The sequence below is a fragment of the Apodemus sylvaticus genome, chromosome 11 (assembly GCF_947179515.1).
Source record: "Apodemus sylvaticus chromosome 11, mApoSyl1.1, whole genome shotgun sequence".
In the NCBI taxonomy this organism is placed as follows: domain Eukaryota; kingdom Metazoa; phylum Chordata; class Mammalia; order Rodentia; family Muridae; genus Apodemus; species Apodemus sylvaticus.
The window spans coordinates 79,611,172-79,638,167 of record NC_067482.1 but is presented as its reverse complement, the minus strand read 5'-3'; the positions used below and the strand labels follow the sequence as shown (position 1 = coordinate 79,638,167).

Below are 26,996 nucleotides of genomic sequence, written 5' to 3'. Positions count from 1 at the left end.
TCTGTCACTACTTTATATCAGTACTTGGTTTTTCTTGAAGCCATTACTTTATACTTTTAGTTTGGTTAAATGAAAAAAAAATTTTTTTTTTTTTTTTTTTTTTTGGTTTTTTGGATTTGTTTTTTTCAAGACAGGGTTTCTCTGTGTAGTCCTGGCTGTCCTGGAACTCACTCTGTAGACCAGGCTGGCCTCGAACTCAGAAATCCACCTGCCTCTGCCTCCCAGAGCGCTGGGATTACAGGCATGCGCCACCACCGCCCCGCAAATGAAAACCTTTTATATAATAGTTATTTTCAGTTTCCTTTTAATAATGTTTTGTAGCTGCTATGGTCATTTGTTCCTGTAGTCTGAGCACAGGGAAAGTTGAGGTGAAAAAGCTCTCTGCCAGTTCTGGGTTACAGTTGTGAGTTCTAGGCCAGCCTGGGCTATAATATGAGACTGTGTTAGAAAACCAAAACTAGGGGCTGGAAAGTTGACCCAGTGCTTAAGAGCACTTACTGCTCTTGCAGAAGGCATGAGTTTGAATCCCAGCACCCTTATAGTGCTCACAATTGTTTATAACTCTAGTTCCAGAGCATCTAGGACCCACTTCTGATCTTATCATCCATCAGGCATGCATGTGGTGCATATACATGCATGCAAGAAAAATGCTCACATACAAAATAATTAAGAAAACAATAAACAAACAAAAAATAAAAAACAAAACCAGAAAGGTCAGCCAAAAACTTTATGTAGAAAAGTTTATTTCCCTAGCCTGATACGGTAATGTACACCTGTAATCTCATCACTCAGAAGACCTTACAAATTTAAGGTTAGCCTGGGCTAACACCGTATAACCCTGTTTTAGAACCAACCAGACTAAACCAAACCCAAACCAAATCATCTAATTAGAAATGTAAAATGAATGTTCTAAAAGTAGGAAAACAGGAAGACTCTTTTTACTCCTTTTCCTTCTGAGATAGGATCTCAGGTGGCACAGGCTGGTCTCTGATTTACTGTGAGGCTGAGGGTAACCTTGACTTTCCAGACGTTCTGTTCTACCTCCCAAGTGAGCATCACTGTATCCAGTTTTTTGGGCCTGGGATTGACCCTCAGGCCCCTGTGCACTCTCCCACCTAAGCTGAGTCTACACTGGCCGTCCTCACTCACCCTGTCTAGAGGGATGGCCACTGTTAAGTAGCACTATATCATGTTTTTTTTGTATATACAAATGTGCTTCGTAGTAAATGCAGTAAGAGCTTCAACATCCTCTTTTTAGTTCCTTTGACAACTTAAAAGTGTTGAGTTTGCTGCATGGCATGTTTGAGGCTCTTGCACTATGATAAAAAAAATTTATTATGAAAAAAATAAATATACAAAAGTAGGAAAAAAATCACTTAATCTCTACTTACCCATCCTAGTGGTCTTGAAAGTTATCAGTTCATGGCCCAGCATGTTTCACAGTTAGTTAGTTAGTTAGTTAGTTAGTTAGTTAGTTAGTTAGTTAGTTCTTTCTTTGAGCCAGTAGCCAGTGTGCTTAGAATTAAGATCATTGCTGCTCAGTTCATTTTGTAATTTTTTTTTTGCAGTAAAATTATCTACACTTGGTGTGTTTTCCACTGATATTCCACACATAGGCAATACTTTAAAATGCATGTCTGTATATGTATGTGTGCAGGTATATATATGTGTGAGACTCTTAGAATAATCAGGAATGCCATCCATTTCTTTGGAGGCAGGGTCTTTTGCTGCTGTCGTTAACCTGAAGCTCACCAGCTAGGCTAGACTGGCACATCAGTGAGTGCCAAGGATACTCCTGATTGCCTCCAAAGTGCTCTGATTGCAAGTGTATGCTACTGTGCCCAGCTGTTTATATGATATGGGTGCTGGGCGTCAAACTCAGGTCCTACATGTTTTAAGTTGAGCACTTAATGACTGAGACTAGCTCTTCTGTCTATATTCTTGGCATTAATGTCTTGGCACTGGAGTTACATTTTTAGTTATGTAATAATAAGAAAATAGATCAAATTTATGTCTATATTGGTTAAGTTAGAGCAGTTTGAGTTCTAAGTATATAAGCTCAGTCATGGGAGACTTGCCTATCATGTAACCAGGCCCTGGGTTCAATTCACAACTGCATAAAACAACAAAAACAGTACAGTAGTTTAAATGTGTGGACGATGCTGTTGTCTTCAGCTGGACAAGTAGTAGTCATCTGAAACAAACTTGTGTTCTTTCTCCCCATGGCTTATGGGGTAAGGAATCTATTTTTCTTACGGGTGTCCATCTGTTAGTGGGAAGTCCTTGCTTATATTTGCTGAGGCAGAAAGTTTGAGGAACCTTTCTCTCACAGTTAGTGGATTTTTTTATTTTTGGTGCTTAGTCCCTTCAAAGACTATGGAGAATCTTGCAACACGGTTTGTAAGATTCCCTGCTGGCTTGTAAGTCTAGTATTTGTTGTTGGAGTTGTCACTTCCGGTGCATCTCAGTGGTGGGTCTCAGCAGCTTCCTTGCCCCTTGTCTCCCAGAGCATTCTGTTAAAGCCAGCTTCCCCTCCCAGCCTAGCAGAGGCGCAGAGCCCTGGCCCCCTCTTTTGATATTCTCTCTCACTAACTTAATGCTGCTCTGTTAGTGCCTAAGGTTCAGACTCCCACAAATGCTTTTATTTTTTTAAATCAAACTTCAGCAACCAAAAATACTGGGTCTGTCTGATGCTAATCTGTGCAGAGAAAGGCTTTACTAAGGAGAGGTGACAGCAGTTAGTGGACCATCTTTGCATTTCTAGTTAGGTGTTCTTATGCTCTCTGAGACACAGATGAACTATTTACATAATTTTTCAGGTAAGCACAGGATATGAAATAAGGTAATTGATTTATATTTTACCCAAGTCAGTTTGTTTCCATAGATGGGAAGATCTATCTTCTAAGATAAGCTATACAAACATCCTGAAACATTAGTAGGATATTGTTTGCTGATTTTACTTATTGCTTGTTTTATCTTTCTGCGATTTGTAACATTTGAAAATTACTGTAAACACAGGCATGTCAGTATTTTCAAGTTTCTTATAGAACTAGTTAAAGTTAGTATTGTTTTCACAAAGGTACTATTCAGTTTAGAACCAATGGTGAGAATTTAGCTGGCTGATACTCTAGTCGAATTTCATGTCTGTATATGCATTATGGCCATTTAAGGTAAGGCCAGTTAGGGGAAAAACTATTGCTAATTTTTTTCTTCTTCCTAAAATAAAAGGTCTCAAGCAGAAGCGAAAGAAGAGCCTTGTCAGAGACTGGAGGAGGACAGGGTCTCTCCTGACCTGGCCTGGTCATGGTAAGCCCCAGAAATAAGGGAATTAGAGTTGGACTCTTGGTAATAGTGAACACTAAACATCTCTTTCTGTTTTGTAAGAAATAATTTCATTTTTTTCCTGTTCTCTAATTTATCTCTATTTCCTTTGTCAGTTTTTCAGTACTAGGCCAATATGAATAGAACAGCTGCATATGCAGCACAGTTCAATGGAGGAAGATTGAAATATGTTCTTCTTGGACTCCAGGATTTTCATTTCTTCCTTTACTAGGAAACTGGTTTGGAGGTATAGCTCAGTGCCAAACCACATGCTGTTGCATAATGTGAGGCCACAGGGTCACTTCCTCCCTTTCCCTAAAGTAATTGTAGGAAGCAAGACATAGTGAAAGTGATTTTTGTGTGTTTATTTGGTGTGTGTAGAGAATTGTTAGATGGCCACTACATATTTTTTCTTTGACAAAATTACAAAACATTTATTGTAAAATATATTACAAAATAAACATATAGAATGGTCACATTGAGCTAATTAACAAACATGGTCACACATAACACACATTCTATATGAATTTATTAGATGGAAGCAGTTCCCTTCCTTTCCTATTATGTTTTCAGGACTCTTTTGACCCCATGGCAAATGAGGCAGCTGTGCACACACTACCCATAGGGTTCACATGAGAAAACAAAGGGCATTTCAGTGGCATCTGGACAATAGGCAGAAAAGATGGAACATAGCTACAGCTTATTAGTCATAAGGATATATAAGCAAAGCTTTGAGGACTAGAGAAGTTATTTTCTATAACATTGTCTTTGTGTGTGTGTGTGTGTGTTTTGTTTTGTTTTCCTAAGGTGTTTTGGCTGGTACACCAAGAAGTAATTGAAAATACCATGTTAATTTCAGGCTTCATTAGGGACATATGGGTAATGCTTTTCAAAATTAAAAACAAGGTAATCCCCCCCCCCCAGTTGTGTAGTTATATCATATTAAAAGGAGGAGGAAGGTAATTTCTTCTTTCTTCAAGGCACACCAGTATTCTCAAAATTTGTGGACCTCACAATTTTTCTGATTTAATCTTGTACCCAAAGCATGATGATGATTTACTAGTTTTTTGTGGGGGTTGGGGCATTGTATACAAGACAGGGTTTTTCTGTATAGTCTTGGCTGTCCTAGAACTCGCCCTGTAGACCAGACTGGCCTGTCTCTGCCTCCCAACTGCCGAGATTAAAGGTCCACGACCAACCACCTATTATTTTTTATTTAAAGTATATTTTTATTTGCCTATAGTTTTCAATAAGCTTGCCTAGTATTGGCATGGTATGTACACCAGTGCCCATGAGTGGCGTTTGGACACCAAAGCTGCTCTGCACTGAGTGCTTAGCCTTCCATGTGTGCCACATGACCAGCAGTTTAGTCCTCTTTCTGGTACTGCTGAGGTCTCTGTGGTGCCCAGCACAGTCCTCTTGGGGTTCCTTCTGCCCCAAAGCTATGGAGTAGGGTGACCACACATTATAAAGGCTATGTCTTAGTTACTGTTCCGTAGCTGGGAAGAGGCACCATGATGAAGGAGGCTTATAAAAGGAAGCGTCTAAGTGGGGATTTGCTAACAATTCCAAAGGGTAGTTCTTCATGATCACGGTGGAAGCATGGTTGCAGGTGGCAGGTAGCAGGCATGGTGCTGGAATGGTAGTTGACAGCATTTGAAACCGCAAAGCCCACCCACCCCCAGTGACATACCTGCTTCTTGTATTTGTTTAAAATATGTAGCAGATTTACCAATAGCCTCTTGGTTCTCAGAGTCTGGTAATGCCTGATACGGTTTGCCCTAGTGTGTCTTCAGATTAGGGATACCTTTATCAGTCAGACTTGTGTTATTACAAATGTTCAAAGAAGTTAACTAACAAGGAGAAAAGGTTTATTTTGGTTAACAGTATTGGTCAGCCACTCCTTGCTTTTGGGTGTGTGGTGAGGCAGTATATCAAAGTGGGAACATGTGATAGAAAAAGACCACTCACCTGGTGGAGCCCAGAAAACAGAGAAGAGGGCCTGCCTCTCAGAGTTTCTAACTCCCTGCTGACAGTCCTGCACTCTAGCACCAAAGCCTTTAACATGTAGGCCTTTGGAGAGCCCTTCTACAAACCATTGCAGTATGTAATATATCAAATGAAACACTTGAGGAAAGATTTTTTTTCTTGAACTTTTCTGCTTGTTTCAAAATGGTCATTGGGTTATTTTTATAATTATATAAGTTGTATAAAAGAATCAAATATGGGTGATTAGTAGAAGTTTTAAAATTATTAAATATTGTGGGATTTTTCCAGGATGAAGAGATGCGGCATAGCCTTGAGTGCATCCAGGCCAATCAGATCTTTCCCAGGAAGCAGCTGATTCGGGAGGATGAGAATCTGCAGGTAAATTAGGCCATTTTAAACTGTGTAATATGTGTTTAGCCTTATGGTAATGATGGAGCAAAACTAGTGGATTGAAGTAATACATAGTAGACATAATTCTTAAACTGTACTTATAAAAATGCAATCTGTAAAACATTATTCCTTTTTACAAGTTGTTTCTTAAAAGTTCATTGTTTGAGGTGATCATTCATCTCATCATTCCTTATAAGTCTATAACTTGGGTACATAAAGTATAAGCCATCCTTTAGATTTTTGCTTTAACTTGTGTGGCAGAGGGTTTTTGTCTTTTTGCTTACTGACAGTTTATTCATCAGACTTATTTTTCAAGACTTGGCTTTTCTGCTTTGGAACTCTGAAAGGTTTCTTCTTCTGTTTTTCAGGTTCCTTTCCTTGAACTTCACGGAGAGAGCACAGAGTATGTGGGCCGTGCTGAGGATGCCATCATTGCCCTTTCTAATTACAGGCTTCACATCAAGTTTAAGGAGTCTCTTGTTAATGTAAGTGATGCCAGCCATTCTCCCTGTAAGGTGACAGGCCAGCGAAGAGGTGAGAGTTGTATGGGCTTAGGTGTATGAAAGTGTTCTGTGCTGTGCTGTCCTCTCAGTTAATTTCATGCTAAAGGATATCAGGTTAATAAGAAACTCCCATGCTTATTTAAAATAATGTGTCTTGTCTGCTGAGGTATCCATTCTTAGCTAATAGGAGATAGTCTGTACCAGGCACTGCTTATATTATTAAGCTTTATAAAGGTGTAAAGGTTGTACAGGCCTTTCCCTGAATCTTGCATTATTTAGTAGTTAGCAGCTGCTTCCGTTGAGATCATTTCTTGGATCTTAACAATAAATGAAAAGATGTTCTTTGAGCTCACTACAGACCATCATACTGGATAAAGTTGCTCCAGTGCTCTTTAAGCAGATAAGGAGTTAGTACATTGTTTGTTTGCATATTGGGCTCTTACCTAAGGAAAAGGGAAGCTTGAAGTTGCCCTTTTTTTGGTTATGAGAGTCCATTCAGTAGAACTGGTTCTTCTAATTCACCACTATCCTTAGGAGTCGTCGGTGAACCAACCCAGAAAAGCTCACAAGTTCACAGATTTCTGCCAGTGGGAAATGTTCCTCCTCTTTGATTGCCAGTCTTGTGACTTTCTGTATTTGGTGTCAGTGCTGAGAAGTGTGTTGTGATGCCTGTCAGAGCTCAGGCCTACATTCAGATTATGTTTATTTAGAGGAATTCTTTGAAATCTGTTTTTTACATTCATTTTATTCACCTTTCTATAAGTTGCTTAACTATTCAAGTTGTATTCTTTATGACAAGGTCAGTGGCTGTCATTTTTGAGTTGGCATTTAGTATTTATTTGTTTATCATAGTTAACACATTTATGTTTCTGAGCCATTTTGACCTGAATTCTTCTATCAGCCTACTAGATTTGGGTTATATCTATATTCTGTCCATTAGTATACACCAAAGTCATCAAGGAAAAAGAAAATGTACTATGTTGACAGTGTTGTAGTGATCAGAAGCACCTTTGGTAAGAAAAGATTTATTTCATCTGGGTATGGTTGAGGATTTCTTTAGTCCCAGCACTCAGGAGGCCAGCCTGGTCTACAGAGCAAGTTCCTGGACAGCCAGAGCTATACAGAGAAACCCTGTCTTGAAAAACCTACAAACAAAAGGTTTATTTCATCTTATAGTTAACAGTCTGTCATTGAGAGAAGCCAAAGCAGGAACCCAGGGGTTATACTGTCCACTATAGCCTGTGTTTTCCCACAACAAACATTAATCAAGAATATGCCCACTGGCCAGCCTAATGGAGATAATTTCTCAATTCAGGGGACCCTCTTCCCAGATGACTCTTGTTTATGTCAAGTTAACAAGAACTAACCATCACAACAAAAGCTTATTTGGATTTGAGTACTTATGACCAGTGGGTAAAGGTGGAAGGGATAAAGTAATAGCTTTGAAAATTCCTACCATATCCTAGGGAAGTGAGTAAAAAAGTAAACTTAACTTTTTCTTCTTTAAATGATTAGAATCAGGGCACTTGTAACTAAACTGCCTGTGAGAATAAGGGTTCATTTTACTACATTTCCCATGCCCCGTTTATCTGCTTCTTGGGTTTGGCTAAGTATGTAAAGGTCTATTCTTAGATTCATTTGGGAATCAGGTCTTTTGGAGAATCACATTGTCATAAAGCTTTCATTGGTTTCTTGTTTTGTGATAGTCAGACTATGCAGCATGGTGTGAGGCTGTGGCCCTTGTCCTGTCAGCTCTTCTGTCCCCCTTACTAGTAACACTAGCTTCCCTGGACCACTCAGGCAGACCTCATAGTTTTGCACATTTTCCCTTTTCTCTTCCCTGGGGAACGTCTCTTCATCTCTCAGAACTCAGTTCAGGGGTAACTTCCCCTGTGAAGCTATGGTCAGTCCCGTTCCCTTCTTGGCAATAATTGCGCTCAGTGGGCTGCTTCTATATCTTAAGGTACTTCCACAGCATTTATTAGACATGCTGTAACTCTTTGTTTTGTCTTGTCTTTGTATCTTCATGATCCAACATGTCTCCTGATGCCGTGCAATTCAGTAAATGGGCAATGAATTGAAGTTAGTATGGGTCTGAAATGAATATTAGATCATTTCTCCCCTTTTGGATTTTTTTAAAAGATTTATTTATTTATTATGTATACAGCAGTCTCCTACATGTATGCCTGAAGATCAGAAGAGAGCACTACATTTCATTACAGATGGTTGTGAGCCACCATGTGGTTGCTGGGAATTGAACTCGGGACCTCTGGAAGACCAGCCAGTGCTCTTAAACTCTGAGCCAGCTCACCAGCCTCGTCTTTTGGATTTGAAGTTCATTTTAAAACAGGGTGCTTCTGTGACTAGGCCTATGCCATTCATGATTTATCTCTTATAGTAGCTATCTGAGTAGGTTGTAGTCTGACCTTCCCCCCCCACCAGAGTGTAATTGGTGTATACAATGTATAAGGAAACAGACTGCCGTACTTACTTTTAATCCATTTCCTCACATGAAGCGTTTCTCTAGCCTTTTAACTCTGAGTCTTAGAGCCCATGTGTCAGTTACAAAACTCCAGATGCTGTGTTTGTGCAGAAAAGTGATTGTGCAAAAGTATCTTGACATTGTAGTGGCTATGAACATTTCCTATTAAGAGACCCCAAGTTAGTGCAAGGGTCCCTGAAGCCCGAGGTCAGGAAGGGAAAGGCTGACTCCTCCTGTAGCAGGTACTTGATGGAGCCTGGAGGATTGACGGGGCTGCCTCTCTCTCTGCATCCCTCTACTCTATCTTCAATAGGTATGTATTAACAGCAAAACACAGGAAATCAAGAGACTCTATTAAAGGTTATTTTATCTGAATCATGCACATTTAAGCCATTAGAACCCAATTGTGCTATCTCTATTGTGGCATGACCCACTTTGCATTATTTAGTACTTCAGAAAATGACTTGCCATTAAATTTTAAATAGCTACCCAATATCAAATATTCTCTTAATTTCACAGCACATTGAGTGTTTGTAGGTTTGGATACTATAAGCACTATCACTTTAATCTACACAGTCACAGTATGCATCAGGCTTACAGTTCCTAGGGTGAAGTACCTCTGTGATAGAGTCCATTTGTAGCATTCATGGCATGTGCAATCTTCTATTCTTTATTTTTCCTAAACTATTTTTCTTTGAAGCTTACAACTAAGTATTCAGGTAGGATTTATGAACAGTTAAAACAGGTTTTGTTGTAATTTGACAGACTGATTCACAGTCTGCTGCTTCTAAAACCCCAGTGAGTGGCTGAGACTCAGGTGATGGCTGCTTCACTGTTTGGAACAAGTTGCTCGTGAGTGTTGGGTATTTACCTTGCAATCGTGTCTTCTCTGCATGAGTCTCTTCTTTTTTGCCAGTGAATTTTGTTCATAAGGGAATATTTTGTTGGGGTGAAGATAAAGCCCACAATTTATGCATAAGCAATGGAATTATGACCTTCACTAATATATACTGAGGCACTGTACTATGGCTTAGCTGGCTGCTCTTCCAGAGGTCCTGAGTTCAATTCCCAGTACCCACATGGCGGCTCACAACTGTCTGTAATGGGATCTGATTTCCTCTGTGCATTCTTGTATAAAGAGCACTCATATACATAAAATACATACTTTTTTTAAAAATGTGGACAGAGGGTAGAAGAAATGGCTCAGCAGTTAAGGGTAGTTGCTGGACCTGAATCCCGGAAGCCCACGTAAGGTGGAAGGAGAGAACCAATTCCCTGTAGTCTTCTGAGCCTTCGAAGCTTGCTGTGGTGCTTGCATGGGTGCATGAGTGTGTATGTGCAGAATAATAAATAAAACTTAGAAAAGAAGTTTTACGCAGAGATGATTTATAAAATTTTGTTTCTTGGTTAGGTTGTGTACTAGGTATGGGAGGTGTTAAAGACTATGAGAATTTTTTGTTTTTGATTTTGGTATGTGAGGGAGGTTGAGAGAGCTAGAGCAGTGGTGTAGCCTTAAGAAAGGAGAAAAACTTGGTTAGATGTATGGGGAACTGTAGGGGAGCCTGGGATGGAAAGAAACAACAGGGAGGCTCAATTGGAACAGAACCAGGTATTTCTTGTTTTATTAACTCTACTCTTACATGTGATAATCTTTGTATAAAAATTTGATGTTTTGCAGGGCTAGGGGAGGTGGCTCAGGGGTAAGAGCCATTGGTTGTACTAGCAGAGAACTTGAGTTTGGTTCCATCACCAACACAGTGGCTCACAGCCATCTGTAACTCTAGATCTGATGCTCTTTCTGGCCTCTGAGGGTCATGCATATGGTATGCAGGCATATATGCAGGTAGAATACCTGTACACATGAAATTAAAAAATCTGCATTTTTCCACACTGATTCCAATTGATTTGGATGCAAGAACCAACCTTCTCTTCTTCCTCCTTTTTCTCTTCCTCCTCCTTTTTCTCTTCCTCCTCCCTTCTTCCATTATCATCTTTCATGGCTTAGTGGTTAAGAGCACAAACTTGCCCCTGCAGATGCCCTGAATTCAGCCCCAGTACCCAACTCTTGGGTGGCTCACAACCAACTGTTATTTCAGCTCTAGAGGATCCAATACCTCTGGCCTCCTAGGTTGTCGTGTTCAAAGAATGCCAAATGCCTACGTGTAGACATGTGCACATATACAAAATTGCAAATGAAAGTAAAAGCTTTATAGGCCTTTCATTTGCCAAACTGGCAGATGATCCCACCATGTATTGAGAGATGGTGGTGGGTGGAGGGAAGGTAGCTAGCTAGTAGGAACTCATTTAAAAACAACAACAACACAAAAAAACCCAGAGTCTGTTTATAGGGAACCCATAGAACTACCTGAGAACTAGTTAGTGTTACATTTTGTCTTTTTTTTTAAAATATATTTCTTTATTGTGTGTGAACCTTGAACTCAGGTTGCCAGGTTTGGCAGCGTGTACTTCTACCTGCCTTAATCTCTCTCCTCCTGATCTCTGTATTCAAACACAGTAACTCTCTCCCTCCCTCTCCTACCCTAGATTTACAGGCTCTTCAATGAAATTTTAGCTGCATCAGCTGCAGTTTTTCATGCGGCATCTTGGGGTTAAGGGTTTAAACAAACAGAAAAGTCAAAGCTTTTTTTTCTTGGAATATAAGCAAGAATGCATAGTATTCCTCTTACTCTAGTTCTATTACAATTGTGGGAGAGTTTTAATAGATTTTACACTTAGAAACAAGTCTTTCACCCTGAGACAAAAACTCCCAGGCTTATCTGAATATTATTTGGTTTGTTACTCTTTTCCAATCTGTGCCCCAGTTTCTGTTTCTGTGTTTCAGTCTTCTAGCCCTGACCTTATTTTTGTCCCAGCATTCTTGTTCTGAGGGATCTCTGCTGATTCTGGCAGCTGCACAGTAGGTCAGAGCTGGAGTAAGTCAGCCCTGAAGGTGGCAGGCCTGACTTGGAGCCACCCTGTGCAGCCAGCACTTCCGGTTTTTCCTATGCCTTAGAGGAGATTGCCTCCACCTGAACAAACTTAAACAAATTGTTGGAATGCTCCTTGCAGCTCCTACAGCCACAGTTTGACTGGGTTTAATACAGTGATATGGACAAGTAAGCCATCCCCCCCCATCCCCCCCCCCCAGGGTGTTAAGAATGCACTCTGGTAGATATAACTCACTTGGAGAAGTGCTTGCCTAGTGTGCATCAAACCCTGGGTTGGATCCAAGTACTACATAAACAAGCCATGGTGGTACTGGGCTGTCATGTTAGCACTTGGGAAGGCAAGTGAGTCAGAAGGTGAAGGTTGTCTTCAGTGACTTAGGGAGTTTTAAGGCCAGCCTGGGATGCATAAGGACCCCCCCTCCCCCTTTAAAAGAGACAGGTGGTAGTGGCAGATACCTTTAATCCCAGGACTCAGGGGGCAGAGGCAGGAGGATCCCTGAGTCTGAGACCAGCTTGGTCTACAGAATGATTTTCAGGACTGCCACAGCTTACAGAGAAACCCTGTCTCAAAAAACAAAAACAAACAAAAAGAATGTATTCATTTATCACATGTAGTTTGGAAATTGCTTTTGTTTGAGTTGGAGGTGAGTCAGATATTTTCAGGAGGAATGTCCTCATGTTAGCCTTAGGGTCATTTACACACTTCAGAAGTGTTTCTTCTGTCTCACTGACATATCTGATCTCTGTCCACTATTGTTAAGTAGAGCCTGCTGACCCAGTTGGCAGGGAGTGGGACTATTCCAATTCTACGAAAACATTGAGTTCTACTTGAAAAGCAAGGCTCTTCAGCTTTTGGACATGTTGGATTTAGCCTATTTTATGTTCTTTCACTGCTGTAAGACTTCTTGATATCTATGATCTATTCTACTGATCAGAGACCTTGACCAGAAACTACTGGTGTACCATCTTTGTTTTGTAACCTTTCGGCAATTAGGCCTCCAGAAGACCCCTTTGCTAAGAACTGAGGCATAAATATACCCTGCTACCTGGGACAGGGAATACACTCATTCTTGTTTGTTTAGCCTTGAGTGTTTTTGTTTACTGCCTTCAACTTTTGTGTTACTACATATCATAGCATCTTCAATAGTGCTGTGAGAAATGAACTTGTGGGTTTTATACTCAAGGATTTATTTCCTCTTCTCTTCCAGAATCCATGCCTCTTCTCGGTGGTCATCCTGCCATGACTTTTGGTCATTGTTTAGGAAGAGGGAAACTCTAGTCCTCTCTTTAGTAAATCACTACTGATCCAGCTAAATTTGAAATTCTGTTTGCTTCTTCCCCTGTTCATTAATTGATCTGTATTTGAAAATACATCAATGTATTTTCAAAGTCAGTGCCTTTTTCACTAAGAGAACTTTATTCTTTTTAATTTTGCAGGTTCCATTACAGCTTATAGAAAGCGTTGAATGCCGTGATATATTTCAGCTTCATTTGACATGCAAAGACTGCAAAGTTATCAGGTAGGTTGTGTGTTTGTGAGGCTGTAAAGTATTAGGGAAAATATTCTTTAAAGAGTTATTATTATTACATAGTTTGTTAGGAAACTATCTTCTGAAGATCAACTTTCTTAGGATAATTTCTGAATAATTAGTTCCTGGAATATTTTATTTTTAATGTATATTGTATACAAACAGATACATTTTACATGGAAATAATTTTAAATATATAACACATATAAAAACTAAAACAGTATAGTAGTATACCATTTACCCCTGTTAACCCTTTACCCAAATTTATTTTATTTGCAGAGCTTGTGTGTACATGTGAGTGTGTCTGTGTGAATGTGTGCACATATTTGAATGTGTTTGTGTGTATGAGAGTTTGTGTGTGTGTGTGTGTGCATGCATAAGTGTATGCATTTTCAGCCAGTCATGTGCATGGACCCACCCAGAAGCTATCTCAGATCCTCCTATAAAAGACATACATATATTAGCTCATTTTTAAATTGGCTTATTGGCTCTGTGGCCGGGCTCTGTAGCGTGCCCTTACCCTCACTCCTTCCTCAGCACCTCTAAATCTGCCCTCAGTTTAGTTGCTCCTGGCTTAGCACTACAGTTTAGTTGTTCAGTTACCTTCTGTGAAGCCCATTGGTCTTGCTGCCCAAGATGCTTTAGGGCTGCTTTCCCTTTCCTCCTACATTTTAGAAAATCTCCCTGTAGTTCCCCAAGTCTGTCCTGTTTCCTTCCCTGAGTATGTCGATTCTCTCCTTTCTCCCTGCCTGTGGGAGCATGGAAGTCTTGCCTCTTTCTTTCTGCCCAGCCATTAGCCACTGACATCTTTATTGATAGATCAAAAACTAATTGGGGATGAAGACCTTTAGCATCAATAAACAGATTCTCAATCAAGACATCAAACCACCCCCTACAGCTTTCCTAACAGTAGTGTATTTTCTCAGAACCAGTTCATGTGTTTGCCAAAATGTACTGTCCTGTTTTGGGATACCAGTAAATGCCGTATTATCATGTTGATAAACTGTAGTCACTGGGACAAAGGAAGGCTTTGCTGACCTCCTTGTTAAAGCAGACATTTAACAGGCCTTTTAACTGCTCATGTGTGTTTTCCTGATACTCTCTGTGTACCCCAAGGTGATCTGAGACTTAACTGCAATACTCCTGTTTCAGCTTTCTAAATAATGAGATTACAGGAACAAGCTACCACACACCACACACACACTACTTTTGATAGATAACTGACAGCCACTCAGATTTAAACATTTGCTTAGTTTCAGTTTCACTACATTTAAAAATAAAGATAAAAGGTCTCAAAAATTAATATGTACTAATTATTTTAACCCTTTAAAGGTATATACTGAAATTGTCTATTGGTAGTAGAACTGTTTTGTTCTCTGTATGGTTGCAGCTGAATGTCTGTGTGTCCTGCCTTATTTTGGATCTGTTGGACCTGATTACTAAGTAGCCTATTATATCACAGCAAAAGAAAAAGGGCTTTTCTCTTAAGAGAGATAGCTGTAAAACAAGCTAAAGAGGTAGTGTAAGACCTGATTATTTAAGAGATAAGCTAGTACTTTACTTTGATAATCACTATTAATTATTAGAAGAGATTCATTAGATCAAAATAATAGATTTTCCATATGTTGAACTCCCTTCTTTTTTTCTTCTGCACCACTGGCTAAAATGTGTTGCATCTGTTTTTATTGTAAGTAGTAGTAAATAACTGTCTCTGGCGCTTTCTTCATTCATCTTTATTCTGAATAGACACTCTTGAAATGGTGGCTTTTCTTAGACATCATTATCGACTGTCATCTGATGACATTTATACCTGTTTTGCTTTGCAAAGGTGTCAGTTCCCAACCTTTGAGCAATGTCAAGATTGGCTTAAGAGATTGAACAATGCAATCCGACCACCTGGTAAAATAGAAGATCTCTTCTCATTTGCATACCACGCTTGGTGCATGGAGGTCTATGCCAGTGAAAAGGAGCAGCATGGAGACCTGTGCAGACCAGGTAGGCCAGGCTTCTTCTGAAGTTTTGCTTAGAGGTCCTTATCATGAAATGGGAACCTAGAGGAGTCATGCCTTCAATCTCTGTCATCTAGCTTTTCCCCATTAGTTTCCATTAGTTTAGTATGACGTATTTCCCGCTTTTCAGGGGAAGGAGGACAAAAAAACCTGTGATATATTAGCTTCCTAGGCCAAAAATGACTAAGAAGGTTTGTGGGGATTATGGAACCCTAATGGAAGGAAGCTGTGCATTCTTGGTAACAGGTATTCAGGTTAAATAGCATTTAATAGGCTTTAAACCAGATTAGCCTTGGACATTTATGTAAAAATACTTAATTTCTCACTTTATTCTCTTACTTTTTCCCTGATCTTTTATTAAAATGGTATCTGTGTGTATGTGTGTGTGTGAGTAAGTGAGTGAGTGAGTGAGTGAGTGAGTGAGTGAGTGAGTGAATAAGAGATACATGTATGTATGTGGCATGCTAGGATTGAACCCTAGATTTTATGTATGCTAAGACAGTTATTTGTAGTGTCAATTAGTATGTGTGTGTGTATGTGTGTGTGTATGTGTGTGTGTATGTATGTGTGTGTGTGTCTGTGTGTGTTAGCCACACACATGTATGGAGGCAAGAGTGATTTGGGTATTTTCCTTTAAGGCTGGCTACCTTATTTTTTAAGAGAAGTTAAAGCTCACCAAGTTAACCAATTTTAACTGGCCACCAAGCTCCAGCACTCTTCTGTCTTTGCCTTCCCAGGACTAGGATTGTAGGCATGTGCCACGGTGCTCTACTTTTACATGGGTGTTAGGGATCCAGCTTTAGGTCCTTTGGCTTGCTCAGCAACACAACTGAATCATCTTGATTTTAGAATTCAAAAGGCTGAATTCAAACCCATACTCTATGTTTAACTGAAAATAATACTAGGCAAGCCACTTAACTTTCTGACCTTCAGTTTCCGTTGTTTGTCAAACTGGAACATTTTATATTCTTCCTCTCCAAATTAATATGGGTATCTTAAAGATCAAGTGTGTTAATGCGACAGAGTTCAATTCAGTAAATGTTTTTCTACCTCTAATACATGAGGCTTATAAAAGCCCTCTGGAAATCATGGAGCTGCAAGATAGTCATCCTAACAATGAGTTGGAGAATTCTCTTGGTTTGAAGGTTGCATTAATTTTCTTCTCAAGATGCACGTGTGGTTCTCACTGATGCTGACTGCTTTTACTTATATGGACTTTACTGACAATACTTGGAGAGAGAAAGAGACGGGGCAGGGGGCGGGATAGAGAATAGGTTTAGATTTTTTTTTCTTTTACGTAGGTATACTGCATATACAAAGATAAAAGTGTCTACCATTTTTTATTCTACCTTTCATGGTTCTCAACATGTTGAATGTTGGTAGCCATAGCTTACTTACAACAGGAACACACCAGACAGCCATATTGTTATGTTTTCTCAAGGATTAAACAACATGTGAAATATTTCAGAGTATAGTGTAGCCCAGAGCATGAGAGAGCCCAGATGTAGGCTCTGAGGTGTAGATTTTGGTTTTGTCTTTCAGCCATACATAGAGCCTTTGATGTCTAGTCTCCTGCTCGGCACTGAGTGCGTCAGCAGGCAGGAACCTGGGATGACTGTCACTCATTGTCTTGTGTTCATGTCAGTTTTAGTGTTCAGCTGTGGAGCCTGTCATAGTGGATCGTCATGTTGCATCCACAACTCTAGGACTTCCTTGACCTAGCTAGGAAGAGGACTCAGCATTGTAGATTCATTTGTGAAACTTGAAAGTCTTTGTAAAGTATTGTTAAATATCTACCTTATCTCATATTCAGGCAAGCAATAGACTCAGAGCTTCAGCCTTGCCCACATGCCCTCAGCTTTCGAAAGTAGTTGTATTCTCACTGCTGTGATAGAATATCTGACAAAGCAAAGCGGCTTAGCAATGGAGAGGTTCGTTCTGGCTCATAGTTCATGGCAGTCCATCATGGTGGAGAAGTTGTGAGCCTTAGTCACTCACTATTCTGTTGTTGTGAAGAGACAGCGTGACCAAGGCAGTTCTAAAGAAAGCGTATATTTGAGGTGCTGGTCTGCAGTTTCTGAGGTTTGTCCATCATCATCATGGTGGGGAGCATGGCCACAGCCAGGTAGGCTTGGTGCTAGATAAGTGACTGAGAGCTATATTTACACACACACACACACACACACCAGTTTCTAAGAGTAAAAGAATTACTTTGTGTGTATGAATTTTTGCCTGCATTTATATGTATGGACCATGCCTGGGCAGTGCCTGTGGAGGTCAAACAGTTTTCCCACAAACATTTTTTTTTTCCCCTTTGAGTCTGACTTGCTTTGCTTAACAATAATGATGCCTAATTCTGTTTAACTAAATGTCTTCACAATAGTAGTTTCTCTAATCCTGATTAAAATTCCATTGTAGTGGGTGAGGTAGCTCAATTGGTAAAAGCATTTGCTGTGCCAGCCTGATGACCTGAGTTTAATCAGTAGGCCCATATGGGGGAGGGAAAGAGCTGACTCCTGCAAATTGTCCTCTGACCTCCACACAAGCATTGAGGCAAACATCATGCCTCTCAAACACATATAAATACATATAAAAATTTCTAGTAAATAAAAAAAAAACCAAATTTCATTGTGTATGGACATTTTCTTTTATTGATTCATCTGTTGTTAGTCATTCAGACTCGTTCCAGTTCCTTAGCTGTAAGGGTTCTTTGGGTAAATATGGTAGTTAGCTGAAGGACAACTGAGTATTAATCCTCACCTTCTACCAGCTGTTTGCTGCTGTACTGTGTACTCCAAACTTGCTGGCTCATAAGCTTCTGGGTGATTTCTCCTGTCTCCATCTCTCCTGTGCATTCTGGGATTCTTGATATGTGCAGCTGTGTTTGGCTTTTTTCATGGGTTCCTGGAATCTGAACTCAGGTTATCAGGCAAACGCTTTTACAACCATTGAATCTGTCCAGCCTTTAAAAAATGTTCCAGTTATTTTTAAGAAATATGTATTGGACCAGTGAGATAGCTCAGTAGGTAAAGGTGCATGTTGCCAAGCCTAGCAACTTGAGTTCAGTTCTCAGGGCCAGAGAGCAAACTCCTGAAAGCTGTCCTTTGGCTTCTACACATGTATTATAGAATGTCCCTCCAGCACCAGCAATAAATGTGATATTTAAATAATTAAAACAATTTGTTTTTATGTCTGTTGTATTGTCTACAATATGTATGTCAGTGTGTGTGTGTGTGTGTGTGAGAGAGAGAGAGAGAGAGAGAGAGACAGAGAGAGAGAGAGAGACTGTGTTTTTTATATTTTATTTTATTTGAGACAGGGTGTCTCTATAGAAGTGGCTGTCCTTGAACTCACTCTATAGACTGGGCTGGCCTCGAATTTACAGAGATCTGCCTGCCTCTGCCTCCAGAATGTTGACTGCCCAGAGAGCAAGTATTTTGTTTTTTATGTAAATGCAGCTATAAATGTTTTTCTTAGACATGCACCCCAAATATTCTGATAAATTGCATTTTTATTTGATTCTAGAAATGTTACAATTTTCTCCCTGGTTCCCTTAGTGACTTACTAAGAGTCACTCAGTTCGCAAATATTTAGACAGTTTCTGTAGCTTCTCTTGTTATTAACGTGTAGTTTAATTCCATGAGACCTGAAGATACTAGAATTTATTTCAGTTGTTAGGTTGTTGTTAAGATGTACTTTCTGTCCTAGAATGTGGTCTGTTTCAGAGGTGGCTCCAGGGATTACTGGAAGAATGTTTATTTTGTAGAAGTCTGTTATATTCATTCGGTCTATGATGTAATTTAACTCTGAAGTTTGTGTATTTTTATGTGGATGGTATGTCTAAAGGTGAGAGTTGGATATTGAACTCACCCACAGTTATTTTATGAGGAACTATGTGACCTTTTGTGTTTATTAATGTTTGCTTTACAAAATATGAAGCCCCAACATTTGGCACATATGTGTTTACAACTGTTACATCTTTTTGGTAAATTGTTCTCTTTATTAATATATTGTCTTTCTTTATGTCTTCTGGTTATTTTGACTTGTAGTCTGCTTTATCAGAATGAGAATAGCATATTTTCCCCTGTTTGGGGCTCCTATTTTTTGCTTTGTTTTGTTTTTTTCATATATAGGCTTCCATCCTCTGACTTTCTTTTCTTTTTTCTCTTCTTTCATCCTTTGACTCAATCTGTGGACTTGCCAATGAAATCTGTTTCTTGCTGACCACAGGTAGTTGCATCTTGTCAGCTAGTCCAGTCAGCTGGTCTTGCATCTTTATATCAGTAAATTGAAGCCATTTACGCTTAAAGTTATTATTAAGAGGTTCTTACTAATTACTGTAGTTTTCTGACTTGTGTGGTTATTATGCTCCTGTTAATTGTAAAGATTTGCTATTTTACTATTGGACATGATAAATCCCTCTCTAGTTCTCCAGTGTACATCTAGTCTCATGAAGTTTATTCTTTCCTGTGCACTTGGGATTGAAACTGTCCTTTTTTTAATTTTTAATTTTAATTTTGTATTATATTCAACACAATATAAATTTTTATACCACTCATAAAAATGATGGACATGTGATTAAATGAACATAAAAAGTATTTTTGTTTAAAACTGTCCTTTTTTCCTCCTCAGTGAATAGTGTTCTTATAGTTATCGTTTGCAATTTTGGCTGGGTAGTCATCAACTGCTTATGTTGTTTGGAAATGACTTGGAAAATAACTTATATGTCTTAATCTTTTTTGCTGGTTATAGTAGTCTTAGTTGGCAGTTATTTACTTTAGGGACTTGAAATAAGTCATAGAGTGCTTACCTACTTTACTGGTGAGGAATCTTAGGATATTCTAATGTGTTTGCCACTGTTAGGTGACTTGGTGTTTTTCTCTTAACAGTTTATAATATTATTTCTTGCTTTATATTTGACACTTGACTCTTAATATGCATCAGAACAGCTCTGGTGATGTGTGCTTGATATTTTGAATCTCTTTCATATTTGAATGTCCTTTCTCTGGATTTTGGAATTTTTGTTACTATTTCATTGACCATATTCTATATCTTTAGTATTGATTGATTGACTGTGTATGTTCATGAAAGTGTATAGTGTATTAGGGTACCTTTTTGAGGCAGGGTCTTCCTGTGAACATGGAGCTCATGGTTTTCAACTAGGCTGACAGTGAGTGACAGCAGACCTGTCTCTGCGCCCCTGGTGATGAGGTCACAGATGCACCACATGTGCTGGGGTCTGACTCTGGTCCTCACACTCGAGCAGCAGCTCCTTTAACTGCTGGTCAGGCCGCCTCTCCAGCCAGCCTGTAGCTTTTAGTCTCTGCTTCTTCTGGCTTGATTGTGTTGATCTGCATTATATTAATATTTGGTTTGAGATAGAATGTCACTAGTAGTCCTGGCTGTCTTGAAACTCCTTATATAGACTAGGCTGACTTTGAACTTAGAGATCCATCTGTTTCTGCCTCTTGAGTACTGGGATTAAAGTGTATACCACCATACCTGGTTCTTTGTTTTTATTTATGCTTTAATCTGGTCTTTTCTTGACCTTGGCCTGAGTCCCCGAGATTCTTCTGGATGGTTGCTCTGTGTTAGTGCTTTCCACTGTTTTTGTTTTTTGACTCTGACTCACTAAATTCTTCATTTCCAACATATTTTTCTAAAATAACAATCTTCTTGCTGAATTTTTCTTTTATGTTGTTTTATCATTCATGTTGCTTATTTTTTTTTCATCCACTTTGCTGACTCTATGCTCCCGGCTGATTTTCTCTTTAGCTCTTGGATTTAGTTCATCTGCTGGTTGCATGTTCTTTGAGGCCACCAGATCATTTTTACCAGTAAACTTTAATTTTTCATCTGTCAATATCTTTGAATTCAGTAGTTGAGGAATTAAAATATTCTATCTTTTCTTGTTTCTTCTGTTCCTAGTTTGTGATTTGTGAATCAGGTAGTTTGGATGTCCCATCTGGTTGTATTTGTAGGTATTCTTAGTGAGAAACTTACTTGGAGCCTTACTCCCCCTAAGAGAGGAGAAAATGTCAGTGTCAAACCACACAAGATAAAGAAATCCACTTGAACCTGGTTAAGCTCACTCCTACAATAGTAGTGACTGTTGGACAGAATATGGCAAAACTAATGTAGACTATGCTGGGAGGTTGTAACTACTCAGTGCAGCCAGTAACACTAAATGGCTGAGATGATGCAGGCAGGGAAAGGTTGACTATAGAGAACAAGACAAGTAGGCAAGCTATGGAGGGGGAAAGAAAATAGGACATTTAGAAAAAAAATAAAAGTAACAATAAAACAAAAATGATATCCTATTTGCAAGAATGTTTTTTAGAAATTAGATGAATGAGGGGAATGGAGAGATGGTTCAGGTGTTTAAAGTACTTGTTGCTCTTGCAGAAGATTCAGGTTCATTTCCTAGCATTTAAATGGTGACTCACAATCCTCTGTAACTCTAATCCCAGAGAATCTGACTCCTTCTACTGTCTTCTGAGGGCACCAGGCAAAATAGTGGTGTGTAGGGTTAGATTTTTTAAAACCTACTTTAATAAGCGTTCTTAATTGCTTTAACCTCCCTTCCTGCCCACCCCTACCAGAGGTAGTGGAAGGGAAAGGTTAGTAGGGCAAAGAAGGATGTGGACCTGTTTAGAAATAGTTCTTTGACCAGGTGGTGGTGGCGGCGGCGGTGGCGGCACACGCCTTTAATCCCAGCACTTGGGAGGCAGAGGCAGGTGGATTTCTGAGTTCGAGACCAGCCTGGTCTACAGAGTGAGTTCCAGGACAGCCAGGGCTAAACAGAGAAACCCTGTCTCTGGAAAAAAAAAAAACAAAAAAAACAAAAAACAACCAACCCCCCCCCCCCCAAAAAAAAAGAAAAATAGTTCTTTGGAGCAAATCCGATCTGGGATGTCAGGATATCAGCAGTTTAGTTCAGTAGAATCAGCAGCGGTAGTTCAGTACACTCGCAAACACTATTCATGAATCAGTAACAGCAGTTTGAACCAGAAAAAACTGCAAAACTCTGCCAATTGGCCCAAGTCCACTGGAACACCACCAGAAGTTCGTTGGTGTGTTGCTCAATGAAGTCACAACAAGCAATGACCAGCAAAGAGTTGCAAGGTGAACCAATGCCACACAGTGTAGTCAGAGACACCAGCATCAGCAAAGCCAATGAAGACCAGCAAAAAGTGGCAAGGAGAACCAATACCATACAGCATCGCCCACTGTCTGGTGGGCTATATTTATACCCGTTCCAAAATCACACATTCTCTCAACTGTCCTCTCTAGCTAAACATCACATGCCTTTGTTCCAGGCAGATTCCAGAAAACACCATTTGTTTGTTCTCAGCAAAACATTCCACATGCCTACTTCAGCAAAAAATGTCTTCTCATAGGACAGTTTCCAGAAAAATATCACATGATATGACTGAGTAAAGAAATCAGAAGTTTCTGCCTTCGTGGTGCACATTCATACTTGCAGGCTAAACATCAAAAATACAAAATAAAACATATAAACCTAAAAGCATAAATAAATAAAACAATCTAAAAAATTTAAATAAATGTAAAAACAGGAATAAAATTTAAAAAAATGGGCCAATGAGATGTTTTAGCAGGTTAAAATGCTTGCTGCTTATAATCTGAATTTGATCTCTAGAACTCACTACAGGAGAAGAGAACTGATTCCCCCCACAAGTTGTCTCTGACTTTCACATGTGTACTATGAACCTGCATTTATACATAAAATAATAATGAGAATAAATACATAAATAAAAAATAAAAGCAAGAGGTTGTTTTTTTTTTAAAGTAAAAGCTAGTAGGGCAATGGGGGTGGTGGTATGCTTGTAATTCTAGTAACGGGGAGGCAGAGGTAAGAGGATCAGCCTACAAACCAACCTAGGCAGTGTTTCTGTCTCCAAAAATCATAAAAATAAAGTCAAAATACTATTAAAATATTATAGGCAGAAAAATAATAAATATAAGAGGAAAAAATAAAAACAGGAAAGGAAACACTATGCTGGATTTACTTACGAAGCATTAAGAATTAAAGACATAGAAGTTGGAGTGTCAGTGGTAACTAGGCAGTTAAGAGTACTGGCTACTCTTTCTGAAGACCAGGGTTCGATTCCCAGCACCTACATGGCAGCTCACAACTCTATGTAACTCTAATTTTAGGCGATTCTATGCCTTCTTCTGAACTATGGCACCCAAAGAAGAAAAATTATATATTTTATATATACACGGGTATTTTGTTTCCATATACCTCTGCACATCAGAGAGGGCATTGGATGCCATTATAGTCAGCTTTGAGTCACCATGTGTGTGCTGGGGAATTGAACTCAAGACCTCTGGAAGAACAGCAACCAGTGCTCTTAACTGCTGAGCTGTCTCTCTTCCTCTTTGTGATATCTTATTTTAACAAACTTGAAAGTTGCCACAATTTTACAGCTTTATCTTTTACGTTAAAGGCTCCCTGTTTATTTTTACTATGGGCCAATACTCCTTACAATTTGTAGACAGACAGCACCTGTTCACATAGCTTTTTATCTTGTTTGGGAGCCTGCTATGTTACTTCTTAAACTTTTCAAATGGCCAGATTTAACTGTTATTTCTTCTTGCCTGTCTGAACATCATCTTTTCTGAGCTTTTCCTCCTGAAGCGTGTGATACTTAGCCTAAACTCAAGAGTTGTTTAAATGGGACATAGTTTTATAGGATTGGCCTTCATCCAAGCAATCAGTGTTTTTCTGTTCTGAAGCTCATCTCCCAGGGAGAACAAAAGTTTATCCTTCTCTCCAGAGCAGTCTGCTGTGTGCTTTTGTTTGTTGTGCTTGCTCGTAGCCCTGTCCCCATTTGTTTTATAGCTTCCAACATTGGTTGCACACATCAGGAACCTGCTCAGTTTTGTTTAGTAAGTTACTGCTCTGGAACCATGCACTTTCTAAGGAGGAAAGCACTTTAGATTTTGGTCTGGCTCTACCTTTGTTACAGCCTTAAGGGATAAAGGGCCACATTTAAGAGAGATGTGACGAGGTTATAGCTAGGTGTACTGGCTGGTTTTGTATGTTAACTTGACACAGGCTGGAGTTATCACAGAGAAAGGCGCTTCAGTTGGGGAAGTGCCTCCATGAGATCCAGCTGTGGGGCATTTTCTCTATTAGGGATCAAGCGGGGAGGGCCCCTTGTGGGTGGTACCATCTCAGGGCTGGTAGTCTTGGGTTCTATAAGAGAGTAGACTGATCAAGCCAGGGGAAGCAAGCCAGTAAGTAACATTCCCCCACCCCCCCCACCCCCCCCATGGCCTCTGCATCAGCTCCTGCTTCCTGGCCTGCTTGAGTTCCAGTCCTGACTTCCTTTGGTGATGAACAGCTGTGTGGAAGTCTAAGCAGAATAAACCCTTTCCTCCCCAACTTGCTTCTTGGTCATGATGTTTGCGCAGGAATAGAAACTCTTAAGACACTAGGTGAGAGAGTGTGTTGTTACAGATCCCTAAGGTGTCATTTAATAATAGGTTCTTGGTGAGATTTCTGATCACTGGCAGTGGCCACTTGCCTGATTGCTTGCAGTCTCTGAAAACCTGAAGGCATTTCTTAATATATTTGCAGTTTGACCTGAACTGAGCTGACACAGTTATCTCACTTGGTATGAAGTACCCATGTGTTCCACTGAGGATCTAGGGACGCCTAAGTAGCCCCTGTTGAACTTGGAACTGCAGTGTTATATGTATTGTCTTAGTTTTCTAAAAGTCAGAAACTTCCCAGTTCTGAAATGAGACCCAGGGGTTTCAAATAAAGAATTTTACATCTATGTTACCAATCTTGGTGATTTAAGATGGATTTTATTTCTTTTTATTTATACTGTCATTCTGAGTGTGGAAGTAAACTAATAGTTTGTGTATTTACAAGAAAGAACATGGGCCAGAGACATGTGTTATACTGATCTCCCCAGAGTGTTTGCCCTCTAAAGAAATGCAGCGAATGAGCACAACAATACTAATGGAGAATTTAAGTAAATACATCCTACTCCTTGAGATATGGGGTCTTACTATAGCCCTGGATGGCCTAGAATTTATTTTGTAGAGCAGATTGGTCTCAAACTTTCAGAGATACACCTGCCTCTGGCTCCTGAGTGCTGGGATTAAAGGTATCCAGTGGCTAAGATAACATAATTCTTGATCTGTTACTCCTCTTTTCTTTCTGTAGTCTTAACCTGCCCCCCCCTTTTTTTGACTGAAGCTAAATGTGTGTTACCTATTTATATATTCCTGCCTTTAAAATCATTGAAATAGAATAGAGCAAAGGTAGTGGTGGTTTTATTTTCATTTTGCAAAGTGGTGTTTATTTCTTTGTTTCTGCTGTCTGTCTCTGTCTCTAGGGGAACATGTAACGTCAAGGTTTAAGAATGAAGTGGAGCGGATGGGTTTCGATATGAACAATGCCTGGAGGATTTCCAACATCAATGAGAAATACAAGTGAGTTACATGCATCCTTGTAGACTGTGTTTCACAGCCAGTACCTTTAACAGAAGCCCCAATTCTCAGGTGGCAGGACATTAAATTCAGGTACTTTGAAATAGAATTTTGTTAATTAACTCTAAATTCGTGCTCTTCAGAGTTCTTTTTGAACCTTTTGTTCAATATTTTTGGAGTGGAAAATGCTCCTTGCATAATAAGTTCTTGAAACCTTTCTTTTAACCCCTGCAGGCTGCCTTTCTTCTTGCCGCATGCATGTCTGGGTGACACTATGCTTGCTGTGTGCAGTAGTAGTGTGTATTTGTCACCACTTTGGCATTATGGAATCAGTGCACTTAAAAGCAAGGATAAACACATGCCTGTCTGACTGTGTGTGTGTGCACATGTGTGTGTGTGTGTGTGTGTGTGTGTGTGTGCACATGTGTGTGTTTTCCTACCACACCCAACCTTTCACATGGACACTGGAGATCTGAACATAGATGCTTATGGTAGCATAGCACAAGTACTTTTCCTGCTGACTAATATCCCCAGTCCCTCATGACAAATGTTCTCGGCTATGATCATTTAACCATTAAATGCTAAATAACTATTATTAAATTCATTCATTACCTGTTTCCTTAAAACTTAAAACATGTAAGTGCTTTGGTGATAGAAGGTAGCTAGATACTGGGATTTTTTTGTCAAAGATTTCTGTGAAACAACACAGTCCAGGAGACTGAAATGAATATATTCTACTTGTATGTTTCTTTGTATCACTAATCATCCTTTGATCTTTTCAGTTACCTCAAATTATAATATTCATTTTCTTGGTCTGTTTGTGGCTGGCCATTTTTCACTGGAAAACCTACCACTCATTATAATTCTTCACATGGATATGTATTGAGGCCTAGCCAAGAAGTTAAGAACCTGGAGGTTACAAACACATGAGAGCTTCACATGGAGCTGTTCTCAGAGGCAGATTGGAAAGACAGAATAGCCATAGAAAATCTGAGGTTACATAGGCTTTGCTGAATGGAACCTCGTTTTCTTAACTGGAACTGTTGCCAACAGTGAGAAGAGCTAACTTCTGAGTAGAACAGGTGTGGTGTCTGCTGGACAGGGACAAAGAAATCAGCAGTTCATATGAACAAGTCAGCCTCCAGGACTGTGAAACATTTATTCTACTCCTAACAAGTGAAACCCAGATCTAGTATTAAACATAAAATAAAAAGAACAAGACAAGCTATTAGAGTAGTTGCCATGGTGACTGTCGCAGGTCATTTTAAAGAGTTTGAATGGGTGTTAGGAAGTTTGTGTAGCTATTCTCAATCACAACCATCCTTCTGATTCAGTGGCTTTTAAATTTCTGGTTC

General features: G+C 39.5%; 1 protein-coding gene across 8 annotated transcripts in view; it reads left to right on the top strand.

Moving 5' to 3' along the window:
- The window catches only part of Mtmr3 (myotubularin related protein 3), a 103,256-nt gene that overhangs the window by 49,972 nt on the left and 26,288 nt on the right, over positions 1-26,996 (top strand). For 7 of the 8 annotated variants that reach the window (XM_052199613.1, XM_052199612.1, XM_052199611.1 and 4 more), the window contains 6 exons: positions 3,229-3,306; positions 5,599-5,688; positions 6,069-6,185; positions 13,071-13,153; positions 14,991-15,157; positions 25,548-25,644. In XM_052199613.1, the coding sequence (XP_052055573.1) occupies positions 3,304-3,306; positions 5,599-5,688; positions 6,069-6,185; positions 13,071-13,153; positions 14,991-15,157; positions 25,548-25,644 (557 nt within the window). In that variant the 5' untranslated portion in view covers positions 3,229-3,303. Of the gene's footprint in view, positions 1-3,228; positions 3,307-5,598; positions 5,689-6,068; positions 6,186-13,070; positions 13,154-14,990; positions 15,158-25,547; positions 25,645-26,996 lie in introns of those variants that run through there. The other variant, XM_052199614.1, reaches the window with a different exon arrangement.